The sequence below is a fragment of the Sus scrofa genome, chromosome 18, assembly GCF_054392235.1.
Source record: "Sus scrofa isolate SSC_HxYL_T2T_F1_AM1 chromosome 18, Sscrofa_HxYL_maternal_Yorkshire_Landrace_v2.0, whole genome shotgun sequence".
NCBI lineage: Eukaryota > Metazoa > Chordata > Mammalia > Artiodactyla > Suidae > Sus > Sus scrofa.
Genome location: NC_139400.1, coordinates 9,700,648 through 9,725,570, shown reverse-complemented (window position 1 = coordinate 9,725,570; position 24,923 = coordinate 9,700,648). Strand labels below are relative to the sequence as shown.

The 24,923-nt window shown below is 56.4% G+C and overlaps 1 protein-coding gene and 1 long non-coding RNA gene across 9 annotated transcripts in view; one reads left to right on the top strand and one right to left on the bottom strand.

Moving 5' to 3' along the window:
- The window catches only part of LOC146394850 (uncharacterized), a 32,928-nt gene extending 21,264 nt beyond the window's left edge, over window positions 1-11,664 (top strand). The window contains exons 3-4 of the long non-coding RNA XR_014833411.1: window positions 4,355-4,860; window positions 4,997-11,664. This is a non-coding gene — a long non-coding RNA (uncharacterized LOC146394850). The remainder of the gene's footprint in view (window positions 1-4,354; window positions 4,861-4,996) is intronic.
- PTPRN2 (protein tyrosine phosphatase receptor type N2) overlaps window positions 1-24,923 on the bottom strand; it is a 669,120-nt gene that overhangs the window by 603,414 nt on the left and 40,783 nt on the right. For 7 of the 8 annotated variants that reach the window (XR_014833401.1, XR_014833402.1, XM_021079161.2 and 4 more), the window contains exon 2: window positions 4,525-4,575. The exons of the other annotated variant lie outside the window; for it this stretch is intronic. Coding sequence is in view for 5 of the 7 variants with exons in the window: in XM_021079161.2 (XP_020934820.2) it covers window positions 4,525-4,575 (51 nt within the window). In the remaining 2 variants the exon portion in view is untranslated. The remainder of the gene's footprint in view (window positions 1-4,524; window positions 4,576-24,923) is intronic. 8 annotated transcript variants of the gene reach the window in all.

Genomic DNA, 24,923 nt, shown 5'->3' with positions numbered 1-24,923 from the left:
GTATGCATCTTCCAGACGTCAAGAAAGCTTTAGAAGGAAAAGAAGAAAGGAGGGAGGGAGAGAGAAATGGAGGGTGGTTCCTTCTCATGCTGGGGGCCCAGCCGAGGACCCGGGGCTGCTTGGCCGAGGCCCCCAAAGGGCCAACCCAAGAAAGGCAGGGGGCGGTCTGAAACCCAAGCCCAGGCCTCTTCCAGATCCGGAGGCCCCCAGCCCAGCCAGGCCCAGGGAGGCTCTTGCTGTGGTGAGGGATGCCCTTTTCTAGAGCCAGGTCCCCTCCCCCTGGCATCTGCTCCCTCTGCTCCTGGACCCCCGAGTCCCCATCGTTGAACTTCTGGGGCTGTTCCGCGCCCAAGTTCTTGTCCAGTTACTGCCCAGTGCTCACCCCACCCGAAGCCCACCTTCCAGGCACCTTCTTGCTCCTGTCCACCCACCTCAGACACACAAGATATTTCCACCAAGAAGTTTCCATCTGTGGCCAGAACGGGGTGTTCAGGATTCCCCAGAGCTGTCCTCTGCAAGCGAGCTGGGGGCTTGGCTGGAGTCACCGCCCAAGGCAGGAGGCCTTAACCAGACCTGCCTCCCAAAATCAGCTGAGCAGACGCTGGAATGTCTTTATTCGACTGGTTTTTATTATAAGAGTAACACAAGACTGCTTTGATAAATGAAGCCATGCAAAGACACTTAAACGTGTCCCGTGGACACCCCCTCCGAACGGCCTCTCGTTCTCCCAGAAGACATCAGCGGTCCTTTTCACACCCTTCCTCGCGGTCACACAGGAAGGAGAAAATGTGCGCTTCCCCAGAAAACCAGATCACACTGTAACCACTGCTCCGCAACTTCCTTTTCCTACTCATCACACCATGGACGCTTTCTCGGTCAGGAAATAGACATCTAACTCATTTTAAGTAGCTTTGTAACGTTCCTTACCATACATACACTACAATTTATGAAACCGTTCCCATAAACCATCCCCTGTCAGTGGATTTACAGCTGTTACAGGTTTTGCCACTGTAACTACTGTCGGATACCTCTGCTTTATATACGTGAATTTCAAAACTAAATCATCACTCGATAGGTTTTGCCAGTGTCACCAACGCACAGGCGGGCCATCCAAGCACCTCGGCGCCCGTCTCCCCGCCTTCTCACCAACTCGCATGTTACTCACCGTTTTGACTTTCAGCGATCGGAGGGTGAGGTTTACAGCTGTGTTTTTCTGATCACTACTGAGGGCAAACACATTTTCACATAGTATGGGGACCACTTTCACTTCCTCTTCCGCAAATTACCATTCACATCTCACCCAACTTCTTGTGGAATTCTTAGCCTTTTTCTTACACCGCGTGAGCTCTTTATAATTAAGAATACAAACCTTTGGTCCGCAGCGTTGCTAATGGTTTCTTCAGTCTGTTTATCCCGCAGCATACGGAGGTTCCCAGGCTAGGGGTCCAATCGGAGCTACAGCCACCGGCCTACACCATAGCCACAGCCATGCCAGATCTGAGCCGTGCCTGCAACCTACACCACAGCTCACGGCAACACACCAGATCCTTAACCCACTGAGCGAGGCCAGGGATCGAACCCACGTCCTCATGGATACTAGTAGGGTTCATTCACCACGAAGCCACGATGGGAACTCCTGTTTGTCTTTTTTATAACTGTGGTAAAATGTCCATAAAAAGCGCCATCTTCACCACTGCCAGGTGCACAGCCGCGGAGTACTGAGTCCATCGGCCCTGCTGTGCAGCCTCACCGCCACCATCTCTGGAACGTCCCCGTTTCCCCCAGTGAGACTCTGTCCCCATTAATCACGGACCCCTTTGCCCTCCCCCAGCCCCTGGTGCCCCCACGCTTCCGAATCTACTCCTCTAGGGACCTCATACGAGTGGAATCATTAAGTATGTGTCCTTTTGTGACCTGTCTGTTTCACTCAGCACGGGGCTCTCGAGGTTCCCATGCTGTAGCCCCTGCCAGAATTCCCGTTCTCAGGCTGAATAATGTTGCGCTCTGTGGATGAGCCACACTGCACTTATCCACTCACGTCCACCGACGCCTGGGCTGCTTCCGGGCCGCTGTGAATAACGCTGCTGTGAACGTGGAGATACGAATGTCTATTTGAGTCCCTGCGTCCCCTTTCTTTGTGTATTTACCAAGAAGGGGAATTGCTGGATCATGTGGGAACTTTATTTTTAATGCTTTTTGGAATCACCATACTGTTTTCCACAGCAGCTGCACCATTTCACATTCCCACCAACAGCGCACAAGGGCTCCGATTTCTCCACATTCTTGATGAGAAATTGTAATTTTCTGGGGTGGTTTTTTTTAATAGTAGCTACCTGAATAAGTGGGACGTGCTAACGGTGTCTTTTGATGTTTCTTTATAAAGTATCTTATCATAAGCATTTTAACTCTGCTGAACAAGGTTGGTTGGGCTTTTTGAAAATTCGTAGGATCACGCATATCTACCTACCCAAGAAAACGAGGGAGGAGAGAGCGAGGAACCCTGAGTCTGACCCCAGAACACGCGGGACCCCACTCACTGGCCTTCCCTTGGTGCTGGTCGTGGCTGCCGGCCCACACCCCTGCCCACTCCACACCCACTGCCAGGGTGAATCGTGGCCACCTCAGATCCAGGCCAGGGCCTTCTTTTATTGCTCTGTCAGTCTGCTCTGCCTCTCCAAGCCGGCCCTTAACTGTCCTAGAGAAAACTCAAGCATTGTCTGTCACCACAAATCAAGGCCTCGTATTGCTATTTACATTTAAATTGCTTCCCTTTTCCAAAGAACTCAAAGCTATTATCGGATATGATGCTAATGTGATTCCATGCCAGGGAGGCACGCTGAGGTTAGGGAAGGCCAGCCTCCTGGAGTAGACGTGACTTCCAGGCCTGCTCTTTGTCAAGGGCAGAGGGAGGGAATGGGGCTGCGGCTTTTATTCTGCTGGTGCCATCCTGGTCCCCAATTAAACTAAACGTGCACACTGGTTTCCTCTATCATCAAACTTCACCAAGTCAGGGCAGATGCTGTATTTTTTTAATGAAATTATTTTTTAAAAAAGCTGCCTCCAAATAAAAGCTTCACGAGGTACAGTAGCAAGGAGCCAAGGTGGGATCCAGCAAGAGGCCTGGCCGAGCAAGGTCGCTGCACAAAGGTGCTCAGGTTGGCCAACCTCGTGACAGCCACAAATCTTGTGACCTCAGATCACAAAGTTTCTGTCCTGCTTTCCCTCAGCCCAGGTCACCGCTTGTCATAACCTGCACAGAATTCTCCCCGCAAAAGAAAAAAACACACAACAGAACCATCCAGACTGTCAGCCAGGCACGTGAGCTGGGGAGACACTGACACAGGGTTGTTCTGTCTTGGCGTCTGCACACCGAGGGATGCTCGCCACACCTGGGTTTGACCTTCAGACCCTCAAACAGTGTCCCCTGAGGGCCTGGTGAGGACAAGCGACTCAGGAGAGGTTGGGCAGAGGGATGGTTCACCTTGGAGGGCCTTGCTGGACTGGACAAAAGGGTCCCAGGGGCCACACATCCCCACAAGTCGCCCCCCCCCGAACAGGCCCCATGTTTGCACAGAGCCAGGTGGAGCCAGGGCACCTGTGCCAGGTGATAAGCGCCTCGGGCAGGATCCGGGCAGGGACAAAACCACTCCCGAGCACACACATAAACAAACAAACGAACAAACGACAGAGACAGCGAGGGAGAGGTGACCTCACGCTGGTCTTCCAGACGTCGACCCAGACGCCGACCCAGAACCCACGCACAGACCCCGGCCCTGGCCAAGATTTCTTGGTGGGTGTTCTAGCCTAACCCTCTCAGGGAGGGAGGGCCCACCACCAACGAGTGCAGGGCCCGGATGTGCTGCCCGTCCAACGGGACCCTGGGCCTCCTAAGAGGCACTGCTCTGAGCAAAATGGTTCATGATGCAGGAAGCCAGGCACACTCCCCGAGCCCAAGACCGGGAAGGTGCTCGGCCCTGACATTTTAGGTCCCCCTTGGGGCTAGAGCCCCACCTGAAAACACAAAGCACCAGATGTCTTCTTCTCCGCCCAGTAAGAGAGGAAGAGAGGGGCTGAGGATGAAAAGCTTGCCCACTGGTGCAGGGCAGCAAAGTGGGAGAGCAACAGGGCAGGCAGAGGAGTGAGGGCTCAGGGTGGCGAGGTGTGGGCGGGAGGGCTCCCTCCCTCCAGGTGGGGCTCTCATCTCATCATCCCAGGGCACCAGACCCCACCACCTACTCCTGTGACCCTTCTCGCGAGTCACCTGAAAATATGGAATATGCTACAGATACAGAGGCAGACCCAGAAAGAACCTGTCTCATTTCCACTAATTTTCCATTTTCTCTCCTTTTAATAGCGTCCAGAGAAGTGTCAGCTCCACAATGCTCTTCAGAAGCATCAAACAAAAAGAACCTGACCTAGAACCTTCACTCTGCACTGTGAAGCCACCCTGGAGGTTGTCTTGGGTCGGCAGGACAGGGGCAAACCCAGACCCTCAGCCGCGCATGGGACAGGACCTGCACTTACCGTCTACACAGGTCTCAGAGGGTCTGCACAGCCCGTCCTCGAGTAAGCAGCCTGGGGAGGAAGACAAAGGACAAAGGAGTCAGAGCCTGGAGAAGAGCAACGCACGCTGGGGCCACGGCCCCTGGCCCCTGAGTCCCCGGGGAACAGCGCAGACCTGCCTGCGCTCTTTGGGTTTGGCTGTTGAGAGGACTCTGGATTGTCTGGGAGCCAGAATCAAATGCCCCTGACCAGAGGGAGCAAAGAAAGGCCAGCCCCGCTGCTCCATCAGAAGCCAGGCACCATCGTCCTGTCCCTGTGGCGGCAGGGAGGGGCCGTCCACCTGAGGGGCCTTTCCAGGTGAGAGCAGAGGGAGCACAAGGGGTGGGCTGTTCGGGCAGACGCCTCCTTGCCCATAAACAGAGGGGCAGCAGGGGCGGGGGTGTCCAGAGAAGGGGGCCATCCTGCGGTGCGTTCGGGTCCATCTTAATTGCAGGGAACGGACAAGAGAAAACCCGTCCCGGTGGGGTGAGCCGGGGGCGAGGATGCGAAGAGCAGGAGCATCGGCCTGACCCTCAGGACCCCGCTGTAGTCATGCCTGCCCCGGAGGAAGCTGTGAGCCAACAAAAGCCAGACATCTTTGGAACATACTGTGCTTCTCCAGCTGACGAACTCCTATTCATCCACTAAGACCCATTTCAAAATTCCCCCACGGACTCAAGCTCCCTTGACTAGACCCGCCAATTAGCTCTGTCCAGGCATCTGCTATGGACTCTCCACACTGTGTTGTGACGTCAACTTAAGAGTACAACTTGCCTGAATATGAGATTCTCAAGGTTCGGATCCACATAAATTGATCTTTCTATCCTCTGCCACTCTGTGAATGGCTCCCCCTATGCCTGGCGATCGGCAGGTGCTCGAGTGAGAGAGGATGACAAGCAGGAGGAGGTTTTCAGTGCAGGGGCTTTCGCCCCCAGAGTCACTGTGCAGTCTCCAAACATGACTTCCCTCGTCAGGGAACTGCTCTAGGCCCTTAGAGCTGAAGCTCTCACTCCTTCAAGAAGCTATGGACTGGGGACGGCGCAAAGCCAGGATCTGCACAGGATGCAAAAGCAAAGAGCCTCCCACAACCGAGAATGCAAGAGAGGAGAGAACTGCCTGAACCCGCGAGAATGAGCAGTCTCACTGTGCCCTTAAGACAGCGTGGTGGGCCAGACCTTCAGTGCCCCGTTGAGAGCAGAAGCACCCAGGTGCAGGCCCTAGTCGCAGAGCCGCAGCGAGCTGAGGCCCTTGGGCCTCTGCCCTAAGCACAGACTCGGGCTTCCTGCAACAACCCTGCCTCATGAGAAGAGCGCTTCCTTTTTAGTCGCGTTTCAACACACACCTGCACCTCCTACTTCATCTGTGAGCGGCCCCCGGTGCTGAGCTCCTGTCGGCTTCCCGTCCCGAGCCAGGGCGAGTGGCGAAAAGGTCAAACACACCCCCGAGAGCGCCTGGCACAGGGGGACCAATCTGGCTCCCCCCAGAGTGGTGACCTTGAGGAGGTCACTGGGATCTGGCGGTCTCAGCACCGTGAGCAGCGCAATCAGGACCAGGTTAGCTGAGCTCTGACTCCGCTCAACCACCCACGGGGAGGAGGGCACTGCTGGAGCCTCTCCCACAGCTCCAGGCACCCAGGCCGCCCCCTCTGCTGCTGCCCAGGACTATTAGATGCTATGGAAGGCCTCGAAGAAGGCAAGCCTCGGGCCAGGGCAGCTGCAGGGCTCGGCAGAGACTCGCCCACTGTAAGAAGTCTGTGTGGTCACGTAGCAGGGGCAGGTGGCCCTGCTAGAAAAGGCAGCGGGAAAATGCTCTGTTCGCTTCCTGTCCTGCTCTAATCACGCTGACAGCCAGACACGATCTGACCAGGACCTGCCCGCAGTCCACTCTGAGTCCCAACCTTGAACAGCAAGGTGCTGCTGCACCTGAGTTGGTCCCGTCCAGGGAACTGGAGAGACCACATCAGAAAGGTCTCCACCCGCGGCACGGCCAGAGCTGCGGGCGCTGTCACACTTCACCCAGCCGGGCCACATGCCCATCTGACTGCTAATTTACTCATGTTGCTGTTTGCTCTAAAAATAAGAGACCACGTTTCAGTTGAGCTATCAGCCCTAATTCACCGAGAGGCAGAGCTTGGTTTGGACGCGCTCCTGTCCCCAGGTCGCCCCCCCACCCCGCCCCGCACTATCGTCAGTCATCACCGCCCCCAGGTCAAGCACTGAATGGTCTCCGTCCAGATGTTGCTCTGAAGGCAAGAGTTAAATCCATGAAAATAGCCCACGGCCAGCCATCCGCCCTGCACGTCCTGGGCCGGGGCTCAGACGGAATTCCCCCCCATAGGGTGTGGGCCGCGCTCCACAAGGCCCCCGTGCACGCGAGGACAAAGCACACACTCAGAGACGTGGCCATACCAAGGGGCCGCCGTCCAGGTTCTGCTTCCCTCTACCTTCTCAGAACACTGAGGACTATCTTGTCGTCCTCTCGGTGTCTATTTTTCTTATCCTATTTGGAAATAAAGTGGATCCAGCTCTTCGGAAGGGAGCCCAGCCCACCGCTCCCAAGAGAACTTTAAAAGGATTTTGTATTTTGTGGTGGAAACAGCCCACGTGTGCCCAGCCCCACCTTCTGCCCCCAACCCTGCCCCCCAACTCCTGGGGTCCCCAGGTCTGCCTCTGCTGCAGGGGCCAGAGGGGGGCTCCGGCCCCACGACTCCGTCAGCTCCGGCCCAGGCGCCCTTCTGGGTCTGGTCTTCTCACCTGACCAACCAGAATCAAAGGAACTCCCTGCCCTGCCTCGGGGCCTTCGCAGAAGGGCTGAGAAACCCATAAACGTGCGCGGACGTAACAGAGGTTTTGTGACTGAAGAACACGAGGAAAAGATGAATGTAAAGAAGAAAATAAAAACTAAAATTCTGGATCAAGGCAAGAGGAAGATTCTTAGAAACCAAGAGTATTCTCACCCAATTTTGTGGAAACAGCGGATAACGCTACTAAGCCAAGAAGGGTTTAGTATCGTGACCAAATAAACCCCCGGTGAGCTCCGCCCGGCACCAGGACTGCCCCGCAGGGCTTGTAACAAGTGTGCGGTCGTTTTCCCAGAGGCAGTCTCCCCCAGTTAGCAAGTCTTCCTGCGCGTGGATTCTCCACTCCTCTGTCGTCGACCCCCCCCCCCCCCGGGTGAACCAGAGGAGGCAGCGACTGTCCCGAACCTCATACAGTCTCACTCCCAAGCTCCGCCAGCGGGACACTGTGCCCTGTGCTTCCCGCCCCGGGTCCGTCCTGCAGCAGCCGTGCAGGGCCCTGATCCCGCCTTATGGATGAGGAAACCCGGACTCAAAAAGGTGACTAATGCGCCCACAGCCAAAGCCCGGGTGGTCTCTGCCGCAAATGTGCTCTCCCCCCAGTCCACACCGTGCCAGGTAAGAGGGGTGTGATCCCCACGGTTACCTGAGCAGAGAGAGGCAGGGTGAGGCCACCGGGACTTTCTCCTGGGGGAGCGGCGCGTCCTGACCGCAGCCTGCAGGTCTCAGCTCCTCCCTTGCCCTGCAACCCTCTCTGCGGCTCCTCCCTTCCCCTGCAACCCTCTGTGCGGCTGGCGTGGAGCAAGTCTGGAAAAGAGGGTCCCTGTATCATTCAGCCAGCCGCCTGCCCTCGGGAGGGAGGGAGGGAGGAGAGCCCCTGCGCCCGCGTGTTCCTCCCCTGCTGCGGCTCTGCTCCTGGCCCCGCAACCTGCCCCAGCGCCCAGGAGCAGCTCCCAGCCCCGCAGAGAGGGTGGCCACTCGGAGTGGTCAGCTGGCAGTGCCGGGCTCAGTGCCCTTGGCCGCCTGCAGATAATGGAAGGTGAGGCCAAGCCTGTCCTGTGAGCTGGGTACCAGGAGCAGGGCCTGCCTGATGGCACCCCCAGGAAGCCCAGGGTGGGCAGAAATCTATTTGGGTTTTTTTTTTTCTTTCTTTCTTTCTTTTCTTTTCTAGAAGCTGTATGTGTGTGTGTGGCACTTTGTGTGTGAAGGTTCCGGTCTGGCCCAAGCGCTGAGCACCCGGCCCTGAGAGGGGAGCAAGGCAGGCCTGCCAGCCGGTGCGACCCTGAACACAGACTCCCCACAGCGGTGCCACGCCAGTGGGGTCCCCAGGTACCCCCAGACCCAGAGCTAGCACAGACCCCTTCCGCTCCTCTCCTTTCCCGCACAGGTGGACTCTCACGGCTCCCGGTCACCGTCACTGTCCTGCTCGTCCTCCATCAGGCCTCCCTGCAAGCAGGGCAGGTGCTCGATAGGTAAACTGGGAGAGACACAGAGGGAGCTCCCAACGGGAGCTGGACAGAGCCCCCAGGGCCTCCATTCCCAAGGCGAGGAGTCCACACCTCAGAGTGAGGCTCATGGGTCAGTCACTCCCTTTGCCCAGAAAAGTGGCATCAAAACCCAGGCAAAGGCTACAAGGATTTAAGGACCTAGGTGTCCACCCTCCTTCCGTGACCTCCCGAGGGCGCAGAGGTCCAGGGTGGGGGCGGAGAACTTCCTCTCCTCCGCCTGGACCCTGGGCCCTGCACCCTGGGGAGGGCCACCTCCCGCTGCCGCCGCGGGTGGAGGCTGAGCGCCCAACCTCGCCCCCACCCTGACCGCCGCAGGAACTGGGGCGCTGGCCGCTGGGCGACGTCAGAGACGGCTGTCACCTGGGCCCCTGGACCCAGGGCCGAGGCCAGCACCATGTCCTCCTGGGGGCCCGTGCTCACTCACCCAACAGCCAGCTCTTAAAGCTCAGTGCACAGTAGGTGCTAAAGACAACAGTGCTCTTCCTGATATGAGAGTTTTTTCCAAGAGTTTCATCTCGCGAGTTTCTGGGTTATTTTAATGTTTCTTTTTTTTTTTTTTTAACCACATCTTTGCGAGGCATATGTAAACAAGTAACAACCCACTTAGTGAAAGAAAACAGTGCCCCATTTCCTCCCGAAAGGAGCCGTTTCCTTTATCACCTCTTCTGGTTTACTCAGTTATGCTCCAGTTCTTTGCTGGCCTCTCGCAGCCGAGCCAACCGCGCGGCTTAGCACCTTCCGAGTCTGAGAGGCGCGTGCCCTTCGAGGAGCAGCAGACGGCACGACAGCCCGGAGGCCCCACACCCGGGCCGGGAGAGACGGGCCCGCCGCAGCTGTGAGAACGGCTGTCTTCTGGTGGGAAGCCCTGCCCCCGACCCCGCAGGCCTGGTCCTTCCAATTCGCCCACCCCAGGTCTGGGAGGCAGGAGGCCTGGGGACAGGGGCGCCGAAGAGGGCTGGCTTTCTCACCTCCCACAACCTAACAAAGCACCGGCACAGGCGCTCAAGCTGCTCTGGGTCTAGAGGTGACGGCACAGCTGGACGCCTGCGAAAGAGGGGCCCGTGGGACGTCCACGTGGTGGAGAAGCCACAGCCGCCCAAAGAGGCCACCCGGCCTGCGCCGGAGCCCAGCCCAGACAGAAACGACACTCGTGGCAAGGAGGCACCTGGTGTTGGGACGCTCCGAATAGTTCAAGGTCTTATCTGCTTCCATTCCTGCCCCTACAGGTCTGAGCACCAGGCAGAGCAAATCTTCTCCCACAGGCAGTGAGTTAGCAGCCCGCAGGCGCCGAGCACACAGTAGGCCTGGGGAATGCTCGGCGCCCCCGCCCCCTCCCCAGGACAGTTTAAATCCGCTTCAAGTTTAAATCCGCTCTTCAGACACTCGACAGCTTGCAGTCCAACCTCCCTGCTCTCGCCGCGGCCACCTCATCTAGACCCATCCGAAGGCGAGGCGCCCTGTCAGGACCGACCGGAGACCAGGAGCGACAGGTCACCTGCAGAGACCAGTCCTCCTCCCCTGGTTCTGACTCCCCCCCACCCATCCCCTCGCCCCGACCCACCCAATCACAAGTGCTTGAGGCCAACAAGTGGCCTGGGGCAGAGAGAGGAGCCAGCTCCGGGCGCTCCTGGTACGAGGAGGCCGGCCTCCCTGAGCCCGCAGACCACGGCCACGTGCTTCTGTTAAGTAACATGCTGCTGGAACCCAGCCACCTGCTCGCCCCTCACCTACGGCTGCTTTTGTCCCGCAACAGCTGAGTTCGATACCTGAGACAGACACCGTGGGCCTGCAAGACTCATTTACAGAAAACGTAGCTCACCCTGCTGTCTCAGAAGGAAAGCAGCTTGCTCACAGGACCGAAAGGAGGTTCGAAACTAGGAGAAATGGGTGAGGACCAAGACAGGACCCTCCAGGACACAGCACAGGACGCAGCCACCCCCACGGGCTCAGCAGGGGGCAGGCCCATGCTGCTCTGGAGCCTCCCTTCTCGCCGCGCTGGCTCAGAGCTGTGGCATCGGCAAGAGACTGGCCTCGCCCGCGTCAGTGGCCTTGTGTCACCAGCACAGTTCACACAGGGGCAGCCACCGCCCCCCAAACCCAGACTGCACTGCACAAGAGCACACGGGACTTACCGGGGACCCATGACGCCAGGGACTCCAATTTCACATGGGAACACAAGCTGTGCTTTGCAAAGTCACTGCTGAGCCACCCAGCCTGGACCATCCTGGACCACTGCCACCACCGGCCTCTGGACCCCAAGAACAGGGCACTGTCCTCTCCCTGAGGAAATTCAGAGTGTGCCTCCAGCCTAGGTCCCTGGACCCCACCTGCGCAGGTCCAGCTGCCCGCCAGCCCCCAGCTGCCCGTCCCTCAGAGATTTAAGAAACTCCTGGTCCCTCTCCTCCCTGTCCAAGTCTCCATACTCCCTCCATGGCCCTGGACACGGCAGGCCTAACCCAGTGCTGAGGCGCGGGGAGAAAACAAGGCAGCAGAGGGCGGTGGCAGGAGGGCAAAGCCACCAGCTTGGCCGCTTCCAAACCAGAAGCTTCCTGCACTTAAACTCCCTGAAGGCGAGCGAGCTGAGTGCCAGGTGATGAGAAGACTCAGTTATAGCACTAAACACCGCAAGTTTGACCTGGGGCCTGGAAAAAGCTTTGCTCAGCAAATAGAGAATTTTAGGTGAGTCACGTTCCCACTGGCAAGCCCCGTGTTCTCTCTGCTCCTGTTACTTAAACCATCACTGCAGAGTTTCCCTATTATGAATCCTAGAAAATGCAGAAAATCACAGAGAATAAAGGAATACCAGTTACTGCATCACACACAGTTAACACCCCTTTTAATGTCTTGGTTTGGGTCATTTTTCTTTACATATTTAAAAGAACGGGGATCACACTTACACATAATCCTATAACCTGCCCTTTTTACTTATAACACATTGTAAACCATTCCTGGTCCTTAACATTTCTCATTCTCATCATCTTGAATCACAGCAGAGTAATTAATTCTTGAACATAATCTATTTAACCAACTCCCTCTTTACACTGTTTCAAATTTTCCCATTTAAAATAATGCTAAAAATGTATATATTACACACACACACACACACACACACACACACACACTAGAATATTACTCAGCAATTAAAAAGGATGAAATAATGCCATTTGTAGCAACATGGGCGTACCTAGACATTATCACAGTAAGTGACGTAAGTCAGACAGAAAAAGACAAATATCAAATATTATATATGGAATCTAATTTTATTATTTATTTATTTATTTATTTATTTTTGTCTTTTTGCCTTTTCTAGGGCCACTCCCGCGGCATATGGAGGTTCCCAGGCTAGGGGTCTCATCGGAGCTGTAGCCGCCAGCCTACACTGCAGCCACAGCAACGCGGGATCCAAGCCGCATCTGCAACCTACACCACAGCTCAGGGCAACGCCGGGTCCTTAACCCACTGAGCAAGGCCAGGGATCAAACCCGCAACCTCATGGTTCCTAGTCGGATTCGTTAACCACTGCGCCACGACGGGAATGCCTGGAATCTAATTTCAAAGGGATACAAATCAACTTATTTACAAAAGAGAAACAGACTCACAGATTTTGAAAACAAAAGGGAAACGTGGGGAGAGGGGGATAAATTAGGAATTCGGGACTAGCAGATACACACAGCTACACATCAAGCAGGTAATCAGCAAGGACCTGCTGCCGAGCACAGGGAACTACTCAGTGTTCTGTCATAACCTACATGGGAAAAGAATCTGAGAAAAATGGATACCTGTGTGTGTATAACTGACTCACTTTGCTGTACACCTGAAACTAACACAACATTGTAAAGCAACTATAACTCCAACTAAAAAATAAAAATAATAATGCTGTAACCAGCAAATCTGAGGGGGGGTCTTTTTTTGCAGTGGGGAGGGCAAACCTGTGGCATATGGAAGTTCCCAGGCTAGGAGTCGAATCAGAGCTATAGTTGCTGGCCTACACCACAGCTCACAGCAATATAGGATCCTTAACCCACCAAGAGAGGCCAGGGATCGAACCTGCATCTTCATGGATACTAGTCGGGTTCTTAACCTGCTGAGCTGCAACGGGAACTCCTGTAATCAGCAATCTCGATGGTTAATTCCTACAGGATTTCTGATTTTTCCTTTTAGGACAAATTTCTATATACAAAGAGAATTCCAGACTTTTAAAGGTCTGTGTGTAAGATTTCTCACTTTGTTGAAGACTAAACATCCCCCTCCCGGCCTGAGAGGGTGCTTGGGAGAATGCAAGGACAAAAGTCAAGTTGAAATAGCCTAGAAACGGAAGCGCTGAAGGACTGCTACCGCCCCGAACCACTCGGGGACGCTGTCCTCCTCTTGTCTCTACCTCGCGGGGCAGGAGCCCGAGTGATCAACAGTCAGAAAACAGAATGGAGGTAAAATACAGTAGGCAGGCCTTCGGGGCACACCTGGCAGAATGAAGCCTGAGGCCATGTGCAGAACCACCCACGGACTTACGCACACGCTGAGCCGCCCGGATGGTCGGGAGCCTCGCATTTAGATGCCATAGAGAATTCTCTGTGGCCCTGCTCCCAAGCCGTCCTTTGCCCAGAAGTGCGTCCTCTAGTCACGCCAAGCGGTCACATGCGTGATGTGCACGCTGTGGCTTTCACAGTCTAGTGAAGGTAGAAACAGTAGTAACTAAAAGAAAGCTACCCTAAGCCAAGACGCTAAAGCACATTTTGTTGGGAAGCACACATTGCTGCCTCTGCCTCTGGCGAGGCGACTTCGTTTCTGAGCTGGGCTGTGAGAGGAGTAAAAGGAAAAGCCAGAGGGTAAAGTCAGAAGAAGAGAGAGGAAGGGTGCCCCCAGGCTCTGAGCCTCAGGACCTCCACCTGCCAATGGGGGGAACTCAGGGCCGGTGTGGTCCCCACAATGGGGGAGGCTAAGCAGCACTGGCTCTGTGCCCCAGTGACCACTGCCACGCACCCACCAAGGGTCCGAGGTGCGTCAGGACAGACACCAACCGGGGGTGAGTGTGGTCTGCAGGCGGCCAGGAGGTTCAGAGGAGCCGGTGTTTCTGACGGCTCAGCATGTGCTGGGCGCCCGGAGCATCTGGGGCAGCACCACAGCTGTCACGTGACCTGGGGGATGATCCTCCAGGGAAGCAGACATGGTGGGGGGGCGGTGCCAGTGCGAGAAGAGAGACTGGGTGTCCAACCTGCCCTGAATGACTCCAGTGAAATAATCAGGCAGGTCAGACGCAAGAGGAAAAGAATAACGTGAGACACGAGAAAGGGCCCCTCCCCTCTGGGAGGCCGTGGTGACAGGTCAGGAGGAAAGGGCCTGTGCTCTGGGCCCTGCAGTCAGACAGATGAGGGGTTGAGCTGAGTTCTGCCCTGGACCCGTGCTCCAACTCAGCAGCTGAGCAGCCAGGAGGCGGAGGGTATGAGTCAGGCCAGGAGGAGAGGACGAGGGCCTGGAAGTCCCGGAGACCCCAGGGAGGTGCAGTGAGCATATCCCAAAGCGTGAGCCCCAGAAGATTCTGCAAGTGAGAATGTGGAGGTAAGAGCAGGCGCTGGGGTTGGGGGTGAAGGGGGACGCAGAGGAGGGGAAAGTGAGGCTCGGAGGCCACAGCAGAGCTGAGCGAGGCCGGACGCCCTTCCTCGGGGCCACGTCCAGGGCAGGAGAAGACACAGCGAACGCCTGACAAGCCTCTTTCCATACTGGACCCTGCGGTGCAGGCCAGGAGACTTTCCCACAGAGAAGGAGGCAGGACAGCTGTGGGCGCGCAGGCCTGCCTCCCGCGCCGCCCCGTGGGAGGTGTGCAAACGCTCCCGAGTCGGTTCCCTGATGCAGTTCAGGGACCCAACGTCCAGCCCATCTCCCCGTTCCACCAGCCAGTTAAAAGGTCAAGGTGACGCAAGCCCAGAGCTGGTGCCCTTGCAGGAAACGGGAGCAGAACCGCACACGTGTGGAAACCAGCTCTCGAGGATCTTTCTGATCCTCTCTCTTCTCCTTCCCCCTGGTCTCCACCGCCTCGTCCGCATCTACAATCCGGGCTCTGCTGACAGCACACCGTAGGAAAAGGCAAACCGCCAGCCAGCACCCGGCAGGCAAGGCTGAGCTCACTGGCAGCTCGCGGCGCGAATGCGAGGCCCCTTGTCTTTGTCTGGCGTTGGCAGGCTGGCCCGAGGCCCCGAGCGGCCACACACAGGGGAGCGCTGAAGGTGACATGCCAGCAGATCTGCCTAGAGGTTGGCACGGGGGAGACGATGCTCGTGGCCAGCCTGCCTGCTCTCAGAGCGCCGCGAGCCTCTGGGTGCTTCTTAACTGCATTCCGCTCAGCAAGCGCTGACTCGAGGTCCTTCACGGGCCTTCCGTTAAAACCCGCAAACACAGGTGAGCTGCAGAGTTCTGTCCCCAGAAGCCACGCAGGGAAGCACACCCTCACACTGCTGACGGTGACACATCAGGAACACCTCAGGGCCGCCCGCCGCCGGTGTCAGGCACATGCCAGGAAACCGGCCTACCTTGTGCGCTAGGGGGCGCTGCTCTGCGCCGGATTCCCAGAGGGAACACTCGATTCGCTTTTATTTCCGTGGCTCTGCATTGCAGCCTCTCCCTCTCGGGTCCCCCACAGCCTCAGTGACAGCGAATGACTGCGTGTCCCAGGTGCTCTGAGGAACTCGGACGTCGCTTACTCGCACCCACAGCAGGGGCTCGACGTGTGAGTAACCCCCCACGAACACCTCGCTCCCCAAACTCTCACTTTCTGACCCTCACGAGGTCAGGAGAAAGGTATTTTACCTTTTCCACTGGGCAGCAGCTCACGGAGAGCAGACGTCCTCCCATGTGATGAGAAACGCTAGACTTCCACACAGAAGAAGCAACCATGTCCTTACAAAGAGGAGACGGGCCGGAGGAGCAAGGTCACTAGAGTCGACCCGGTGGGAAGGTGAAAGGCTACGTGAGCAAGGAAACAGAGAGCGGCCGCCGGAGGGTACGGGCTCCTTCTCAGGCAGTGAACCGGCCAGGAAGCGCCGGGTGCCTTGCTCTGCGCCGGATGGGAGCCAAGGCACTGGGCTGCCTTCCGACAGCCCCTGCGGCAGGCCTGCCGCTCGCACACGTGAGGCCAGACGCGGTCTGCAGCGTCTCTCCAGCCCAACACGTGCAACTGATCACGACTTTCAACTTGCTTCTCTCAAGTCAAAGGCTGGAGACAGCGGGCAGGGACGGGAGAGGCAGAAAAGGCCAGGGTGACTTTTCTTCTGGGGTCTGTGCCTCCACTCTCTCTCCTGAGGTGCAAATCACCGCAGACGCGTCTCCTCCCCATCCTAGGACCTGTTTCTCCTCCTTTCCCCGCTTCTCTCAAAGCACAAAGAGGCGGCTGATCGAGCCGATGGGTCAGGACTGGCAGCAGGTGCATCGCAAAGGCGGGTCCCAGAATTGGCACCTCATCCTCACCCCGTCCCAGGGCCTATGGGGCACGGCCTGGCTCTGCGACTCCAGGTGAATGACTGGAAAAAGGCTCCCTAGTGAGAGACGAGCGTGCTGATGACATCAATTTACGCAGAAGTCAGAAGGTGAGCGAGAACCCGCCCATCACAGAACCATCTGTCCAGACAACCCTGCTAAATGCCTTGTAGCCTCAGCAGAGACCCAAAGGCCTGACACTGCACAGGCCTCGCCCCCAGGCCGACACGCAGAGCCCCCTCCATGTCTCCACTCAGGCACCACGCCTCCTCCGCCCCAAGGAGCAGCACAGGCATGGCTGCGGGGACACACCCTCTGGGCCTCCAGGGAAACTGGGTGGATATCATAGTACGTAAAAAGATGTCATCGAAAGCAAAAATTCTGGCAAAGGCAAACTATAGAGACAGGAAAAAGATCAGCGGTTGCCAGTGGTCCAGGGAGTGGGGAGAGAGACCTGACTGGGTGAAGCACAGAGCATTTTTTAGGGCAGTGAAACTTCTCTATAGATTTACTGTAATTGTGGACACATGACTCCACACGCCTGTCAAAACCACTGAACTTACAGCACAAAGACGAACCCTAATGTATGCAAATTTAACCAAAAATTAATAGGGAGGCAGGGGGGACCCCAGGGTGGAATGAAGACTATAGCAAAAGAATCCACCTGTGTGACAAATGTGAGAAACCACTCACCTCAGGGCTGAGGGAAAGACGCTAATCCAAGAAACTCCAGAAATGAGGGGAGCCTGTAAAACTAAAGGCAGAAGAGACTGGGCACAAGGCCTGTATTCTAGCTGGCAGTTCTGACACTGCCACACGCATACGCCCAAACGCAACAACATGGCAATGGATGGCAGCTGGGGGGGCAGACCTCTTGGTGTTGGGGGTGGTTACAGAAGCTAAGGGAGGACACCGAATGGCCCCCTGGCGATGGACTAGAGCTGGAGAGACGGGTAGGAGCTGGTGTTCAGCCTAACGCAGATGCAGATGGTCGGAGGGAGAAGTGTGTATAAACACGGTTGTGTGCAGCACACTTCTCCTTGCTCTGCCGGCTGAGCTGTCCCCAAGCAGTGACACCACGGCAGCCTTGAGCACCCCCAGTGCTCGTGTCTTGGCCTCTAATCCCACTCACGAATAAAGGACGCCAGGGTCTCCCAGAGAAAGGGTGAATTCTGGGGCTGGGGCAGGAAATACACCAGATGGGCCAGAGCACCTTGTGGTGGTGGAAAGAAAGGAAGTGCTCAAAAGAGAAACGGCCATCTAGACAGGCGTGTTCAGAGAGCCAAGTGAAAGAGCCCCCAGTGACCAAAGCTGGAAAAATCCGACCAAAATGCAAAGTAGCGGGTTAGTAACCTAAGTATAAAAGGAACTACTGGATAAATAAATGAGGAAAAGAAAGAATCATAAGTAATGCGTGCAGATGTTCCGCCTCGAGCAGGGGAGCATACTGCGCCCACTCCTCAGGGGTGGGACCTGCAAAGCGACTCCCTCCCAAGGGGGACGGTGTGGAAAGAGGGAAGGGAGCACCTGGCAACTGCACCTCAGCCAGGAGCCCAAGGTCAGCACTGACGGAGACGGGCTGTCCGGCCTGCGTGTGCCCTCGAGGGGATGTGGCGAGAACAGCACTCACCGCTGTGGTCTTCCTCCCAAACTCACTCTACCCCAGTCCCATCGAGAGGAAAATACCAACAAATCCAAACCGAGGGACCTTCCACAGAACATCTGAGCAGCACTCCCCGGAACAGTCAAGGTCACACAAACAAGGGCAGTCTGAGGAAATGCCAGGGCCAAGAGGAGCCCAAGGGGACACGATGACTAAATGACTAAATGCAGCGTGGTACCTGGATGGGCTCCTGGAACAGAAAAGGGACAGTAAGCAAAACTAAGGCAACAGCAATGAATCAATATGGGTTCATTAGCTACAATAAATATACTACCCCAATGCAAGATAAGAGGGGAAACAGTGTGGGGAATGGGGAACTCCCCATACTGTCCTCACAGGGTTTTTTGTAAATTTAAAGATGTTCTTTAAAAAAAGTGTGTGTGTGTGCGTGTGTGTGTGTGTGTGTGTGTGTGTGTGTGTGTGTGTGTGTGTATGAGAGAGAGAGAGAGAGTATACATAGTATGGCCACACAATGGAATATCTGAAACCATCAAAAAAGCTATTTGTTAATATTTCTTAATCTAATAACACGCTTATGCTACATTAAGTTCTAAAAAGCTAGCTACAGACATGAAGGGCGTAAAAATTAGCACTGAAACGTGTGTGGTCTTTTACGTTGAGCGGGGGATATACTGCCATTTTGTTTTCTTCCTTTTTTTGAATCTATGTTTTTAAACACGTTATTGCCTTTGCAGTATGAAAAATTCTATAGGTTATCAGCTATTAGACTTATAAAAAGTCACTGGGTAAAAGAAAGGAAGAAACAATCCCAAATTCTTCCATCTGAAGGTGGTTTTGACTGCTCCCTGGTTCAGCCCATCGCCCCAAGAAAACCAAAAGGCCTGGCTCATTTCCTTCTTGCTTGTTTTTTTAGGGCCGCACCCGCGGCATATGGAGGTTCCCAGGCTAGCGGTCAAATAGGAGCTGCAGCCGCCGGCCTACGCCAGAGCCACAGCAACGCAGGATCCAAGCCACATCTTCCACCTACACCACAGCTCACGGCAACACCGGATCCTTAACCCACTGAGCGAGGCCAGGGATCAAACCAGCAACCTTAGAATACTAGTCAGGTTTGTAACCCGCTGCGCCACGACAGGAACTCCCAACCTGGCTCAGCTTTCACATGCCCAGCACTCTATGCCAGCAGACCTGGAACTGAACAGTGCTGGTGCAGAACAAAGGCGCTGTACCCACGCTAACTTCTGACACTCAGTCTAAGACTGAGGCCAAGAAGGGTTACTTGGAGGCCCCAACCTTTCCTTGTGCCTCGGGAGTTTCTCTACCCCACACAGGAATGCCGGGAGGTTCTGGGCCGAGGTCTGGAACATACCCCAATAACGAGGGGGGCTCACATTGTTGGGCAGGACACGCCCGGGATGGCAGGTAGGAGCCAGTCAGGGCACCTGTGGGGGCTGCGACCCACACGAGAGAGTAGCCTGGCTGAGGCGACACCCAGCTGTTGAAGCAAACAAGCCATGTGGTCCAAGAGGAGACGGTCTCAGCTGTGTCCAGTTCCAGGCATCCCTGTGGGACAAACAAACCCTACACCCCAGTTCGAGACCAGGGCTCCCACTGGCAAAAGAGCCATTGTTTCAGGGCAATAACTCACATATACATAAGGATGCTCAAAGGAAACACAGGTAAGAACCAAACCCACAGTCCAAACCTATCTCTCACACACACCCAAACACAGTCCGGTGTGCGTCTTCCTCACTTAAACCCAATGAAAGATTGCGAAACATTCGTGAAAAAAAATAAATAAATACAAGAGAATGAACCTGCCCCAATCTGTTTCCTTAAAAAAAAATAGGAACAATTTCTGCAGAATTTCAAGGTCAAAAGATATTCTTCCCCGCTAAGAATGTACCTTTCAAAGTTGATAACAATATTTGTTGTTGTTGTCTTGCTTTTTAGGGTCACACCCGCGGCATGTGGAGGTTCCCAGACTAGGGGTCGAATCAGAGCTGCAGCCAACTGCCTACACCACAGCCACAGCCATGCCAGATCCGAGCCATGTCTGCAACCTACACCACAGCTCACGGCAATGCCGGATCCTTAACACACTGAGCGAGGCAGGCCAGGGATCAAACCCACATCCTCACAGACACTAGTCGGATTCGTTTCTGCTGCGCCACGACGGGAACTCCCAACACAATACTTTTTAAAAAGAAGGATAAAGAGGAGTTTCCGTTGTGGTGCAGCAGAAATGAATCCAACTAGGAACCATGAGACTGCAGGTTCGATCCCTGGCCTCACTCAGTGGGTTAAGGATCTGGCATTGCCGTGAGCTCTGGTGTAGGCCACAGACATGGCTCGGATCCCACGTTGTTGTGGCTGTGGTGTAGGCCGGAAGCTGTAGCTCTGATTTGACCCCTAGCCTGGGAACCTCCACATGCCGCGGGATCGACCGTATAAAGCATTAAGAATAAAAAAAAAAAAAAAAAAAAAGGAAGGAAAAAGAAAATGGGACAGAAACGGACCTCATAAATGTAACAGCATGCTTGACTTCTCCCAGAAGACAACCACCTACCCACCTAAAGGCACTGGCAGGTGAGCTGGACCTGCTTTCTCCCATCGCAAAGGTCTCTGAGGAGCCAAAGAAGCAAAGGAAACCAGCCACCTTGTGTCACTGGAATTTACATCCACAGTACCTACTACTTCTTGTCCAAACAACTCTCAGTGAACATTTTAAAAATGAGAAACACCCAAGATGATCAGGAAAAGCACAGGCAGCAGCAGGGCCCAGGGCAGGGGCAGGCGGCCGCGGAGGCGGCGGGCAGGCGGGTCCAACTTTACGCGTCGGCGTTTGCCTCCCTCCCGGTGATTTCCACTGTTACACAACAGCGTCCCGACAGCAGGAGAGCCACGTCCCACTCGGTGCAACTGCTCTCTCCACGGCACCCACGGCCTCCACAGGGCGGCCTCGTCCATCGCCACCTTCCCAGACTTCTGCGCCAGGTGCCTGGCGCCGCCGCCGAGCCTTCCGGGAGCCCCCCTCTTGGTTCTCCTGTTTCTCCAGCCAGTCCTCAGCCTCCTTGCTGGCTCCCCGTCTTCTGTCTTCTCTCGTCCACACCCCACTGACGGGCCACGTCTACCAAACTTTTACAACTGACTCTCTCTTCTTACATTTTACTCTCTACCCACGTGGTTCTCGCTCCGCCTGCACAGCCTTAATCAGTACCGGGTCCGAACTCTTCCAAGAGTTCCAGATGCAGCCAGAATCCAACTTCTCTGGACGCTGTGACCTCTGCGGCAGGAGCGCCTTGTACTGCATGGTCCCACGTGGGCCCCTTACCCACTGTGCCCTGCAGGCACTGCTCACACCCAGTGTGAGGCCCATGCTGGCTGCACCTCCTAAAAGCCTCTCCTTCACCCTCCTCTCAAGTGCCTTCCCTCCACCATCTCTCACCCCCACAGGATCCCCACGAGTCCCTGGGCTTGAATCCGCTTCCCTTCTAGCTACTCTCTCGGCGGCCACAGAAACTTTCTACGATGCCGGCTGAACTGCATCGGGTGACCAGAACCCTCCTTGGGGGGGGCTGGTCCCTTCTGTAAAAGCCGAGGGAAGACCCTCTCGCCTGGCCCTGGGTCAGCTCCCTCCCAGCCCGCCCGCCTCCAGCTCTGGGCGCCACACCCTCCTCGCTTTTGCACACGCTATTCCAGGCATCGGGAATGCTTCTGTTCCCACTGGACCCCAGGAAAAGCCCCCACTTTAGACCTCAAATCACAGGCCCTCTCCCAGGCCAGAAATGTGGTCGTTAACTGCTCTGCACCAGCCGGTTCTCATACCTGCTCCTGCACAGGCACGAGCTGGGCTGTGATAACAGGTGGGGGCCCCTCTGCCATCCAGAAGACTCATGAGCACGGGGAGACCCCATACACCACAGGAGACGGTGATGGGAGACGGCCAGAATAAATTCTGCAGGAGGGCTGCGCACCAACGGTGCCTGGACAATGGGTCTATCCGGGGAGAGAGACATGAGCAGCGAGTGGTGGACACGGCCGAGCTGGCCCTGCTCAATCAGCCCCCACGCGGACCCAAGGGGGCCACTCGGGGGTTGGTTCTGTCCACAGAATTCAGCTCCTTCCTCGTGTGTCACGGGGACTCAGACTTCCCTTCCCCGTTACACCGTCATCGTCACGGGATCTTCCTTCTAGGCAGGCTCTCCACTTCTACGTGGCAGAGGATGCGGAGACGGAGGGGAGCAGGGATGAGCGGCAGGCTCACTTTGAAGGTGATGGGTTTGAGACGATGGCTGATGCCTATCGTGGACACACCCAAGAGCAGCAAGGACTCCAGCGAGAAGACAGCGCTCAGACTTAGGAGTTTTTGGCGTCAGGGTGGCTGCCAGCCTCAGAAGAGACCTCTCATAGAGGTGAGAATGCAGGAGGCGAGGTGTGAGTCCAGGGGAGGCATCACAGGGCAGAAGCCACTAGGAAGGGCCACGGCAAGCCCACGGCAAGCCCAGGCGCAGCCCGCAAGGGGTCCAGAGTTGCAGGAGCAGGGAGAGGGGCAGGGCGGCAGGCAGTGGGGGAGACTGGGAGACCCGCCAGAGAGAAGTGCCAGGGCCTTCAAACCCGAGTCTCCACCGCGCTGTTGAGAAATCAAACGAGATCACTGGGGAGTGAGAAGGAAGCTGGGTGTTGGGGCTAAACTGTCTCCCCTACAATTCACGAGCTAAAATCCTAACCCCAGTACGTTTGGATTACATTACAGCCGCCGTCACTAGGATGTGGTCGTCAGGGTGGCCCTCCTCCACAGGGCCGCGGCCCTGCACAAGGGTAGCCTGGGGGCAGACACCACAGGGAGCAGGCCACGGGAAGACGAAAGCAGGGATCACAGCGGCACTTCTCGAAGCCAAGGACCACCAAGGACAGGCACAGCCTCCAGGAGGCAGGCAAGAGGCCTGGGGATACGCTCTCAGAGCCTCGGAGGGACCAGAGCCGCCACCGCGATCCTGGACCTCCAGCCTCCCCCCTCTGCTGTACGGGCCGCCCGCAGCGGGAACTGAGGCCCACCACGAGCAAGGAGGGTGGAGTGCTGGCTGCCAGCTGGGGGTGGAGCAGACCTGCAGGCAGTGGGCAGCGCTGTAACAGATGGCCCACCAGCAACAAGAGAGTCCCCAAGCCCAGCCCAGCGCCAGGCCATATTCCCAACCACTGAGCCCTGGGTCTTCCGGATTTAGAAAAGAAAGCAGAAAGGACGCTCAGACACGCAGGCTGAACGTCCTCCAGGTGAGGCTCTCCTCCTCTGAGGCCTCTGGCGGGTCTCTGCGCAAACCTGTAGCCCCAGGAAGCGGTACTACCTGCTCCCCCGCGCCCCTGGGAGGAGTGTCGGCCTCAGTCCTCAGGGACGTGAATGCTAACAGGTGCGACACTTAGTTATTATTTAGTGAAATGAAAAGTGCCCCAGGAATTTCAGAGTTCCATTTACACGTGAGTCCTGCCTTGTCTAAAACGCCCCCATGGGAGCAGCTCGGCCTTCCTCCCCTCCCTGATCTCAGGCCAACACCTCTGCTGATGGCTCCCTTGACCCCAGCTCCAGCTTCCACCTCGCCCACTGTCTCCAAGGCAGAGCTCCCCGTGGAAGGCCTAGACCTCGCAGAGTCCCTAAGAATCCCCCAACGCCCACTCCTAACAGGGCCCCACATCTCTGTGGTGCAAAACCTGAGGCTTGTCAGGGCCTGGCAACAGCACCCCCTCCTGACCATGGCCTCCATATGGCCTGGAGCCCCCAGACCCTGCTGCACAGGACCCACCACTCTGCAAAACGCACAGAAGCTGCCACCCTGCCTCCAGGCTTCCACTGGTTTCCATGGAAACGAGTGCATCCTTGAGTCCCCGAGGAGATCACAACCTCTGGAAACTTCTGAGTGGGCACAGGCCCGAGACAGACATGGCACAGGGACGTGGCTTCCATGACCGGAGTCGGCACATACCTGCCAGCAGGGGGAGGGCTCTGCCTGTGGGGGCGAGGTGGTCCCCAGCAGCTGACCCCAGGCTGAGCCCAGAGGGGCCTCCCATGCAATGCCCCCCAGAGTAAACTGTGACACTTACGCCACCGGCCAGCACCAGAGAAAGTGTCTGCCAACAAACAGCAGCACTGCGGCAAGAGGTCTCTGAGCCTCCCGGCTCTGGCTGGCCTCTCCACTGTCTCCTGCCTCTCCCCTTCTGGGGGTCCTGACCTCATCTCCTATGGGTGAGTGCAAAGGCCTGAGCCATGTCCCCCAAAATGTATATGTTTAAGTCCTGACTGCGGGATCTCAGAACGTGACCACATTTGGAGATGAGAGTCTTTAAAGAGGTAATTAAGTTAAAGCCACATGTCAGGGGTGGGCCCTGGCCCAGCATGACTGGTGTCCGAATAAGAATCAGGACAAGACACAGAGGCACGATCTGTGGCAGCCTGGAGAGAAGACGGCCGTGCCCACGCTAGAGAGTCTCAGAGAAGCCAGGCCTGCCCACACCATGCGGGCGGGAGCAACCGGAAACGCCCCGAGAGGCCTGGCAGGAGCGTGGAGCTCACTGTGGATACGCCCTTTCCTCGAAAGGGCAGCGCAGCCTCATGCTGGCCAGCTGTGGAGGGCTCTGTGCGGCCCGCCGTGAAAACAAGGGGCAGGGAAGGCAGGGGGTCAAGGAGACAGCGGGACAGCACTCCTGGGCGGATGGCAAGCGTCCGGGGAAGACGGGGCACGGTTCCCAGGCGTGCTGCACGCGGGTCTGTGTGCGTGGGGTGGGGTGTGTGCAGGTTCACACAAGCGAATGAAAGAGCAGAGCTGGGGGAGGACCTGCCCACCGTGAAGAGCTGGTCCCCAAGGGGAAGGAAGACCACTCCCCTGAGATGCCCTGTACCACCCAACGCCCCTGCTTCCCTCTTTCTGAGGGTTGCCCAGCCCGACGGTTCCTGACGCGAAGCCCATTCGCTTAGAGCGGAGTGGGTGTGACA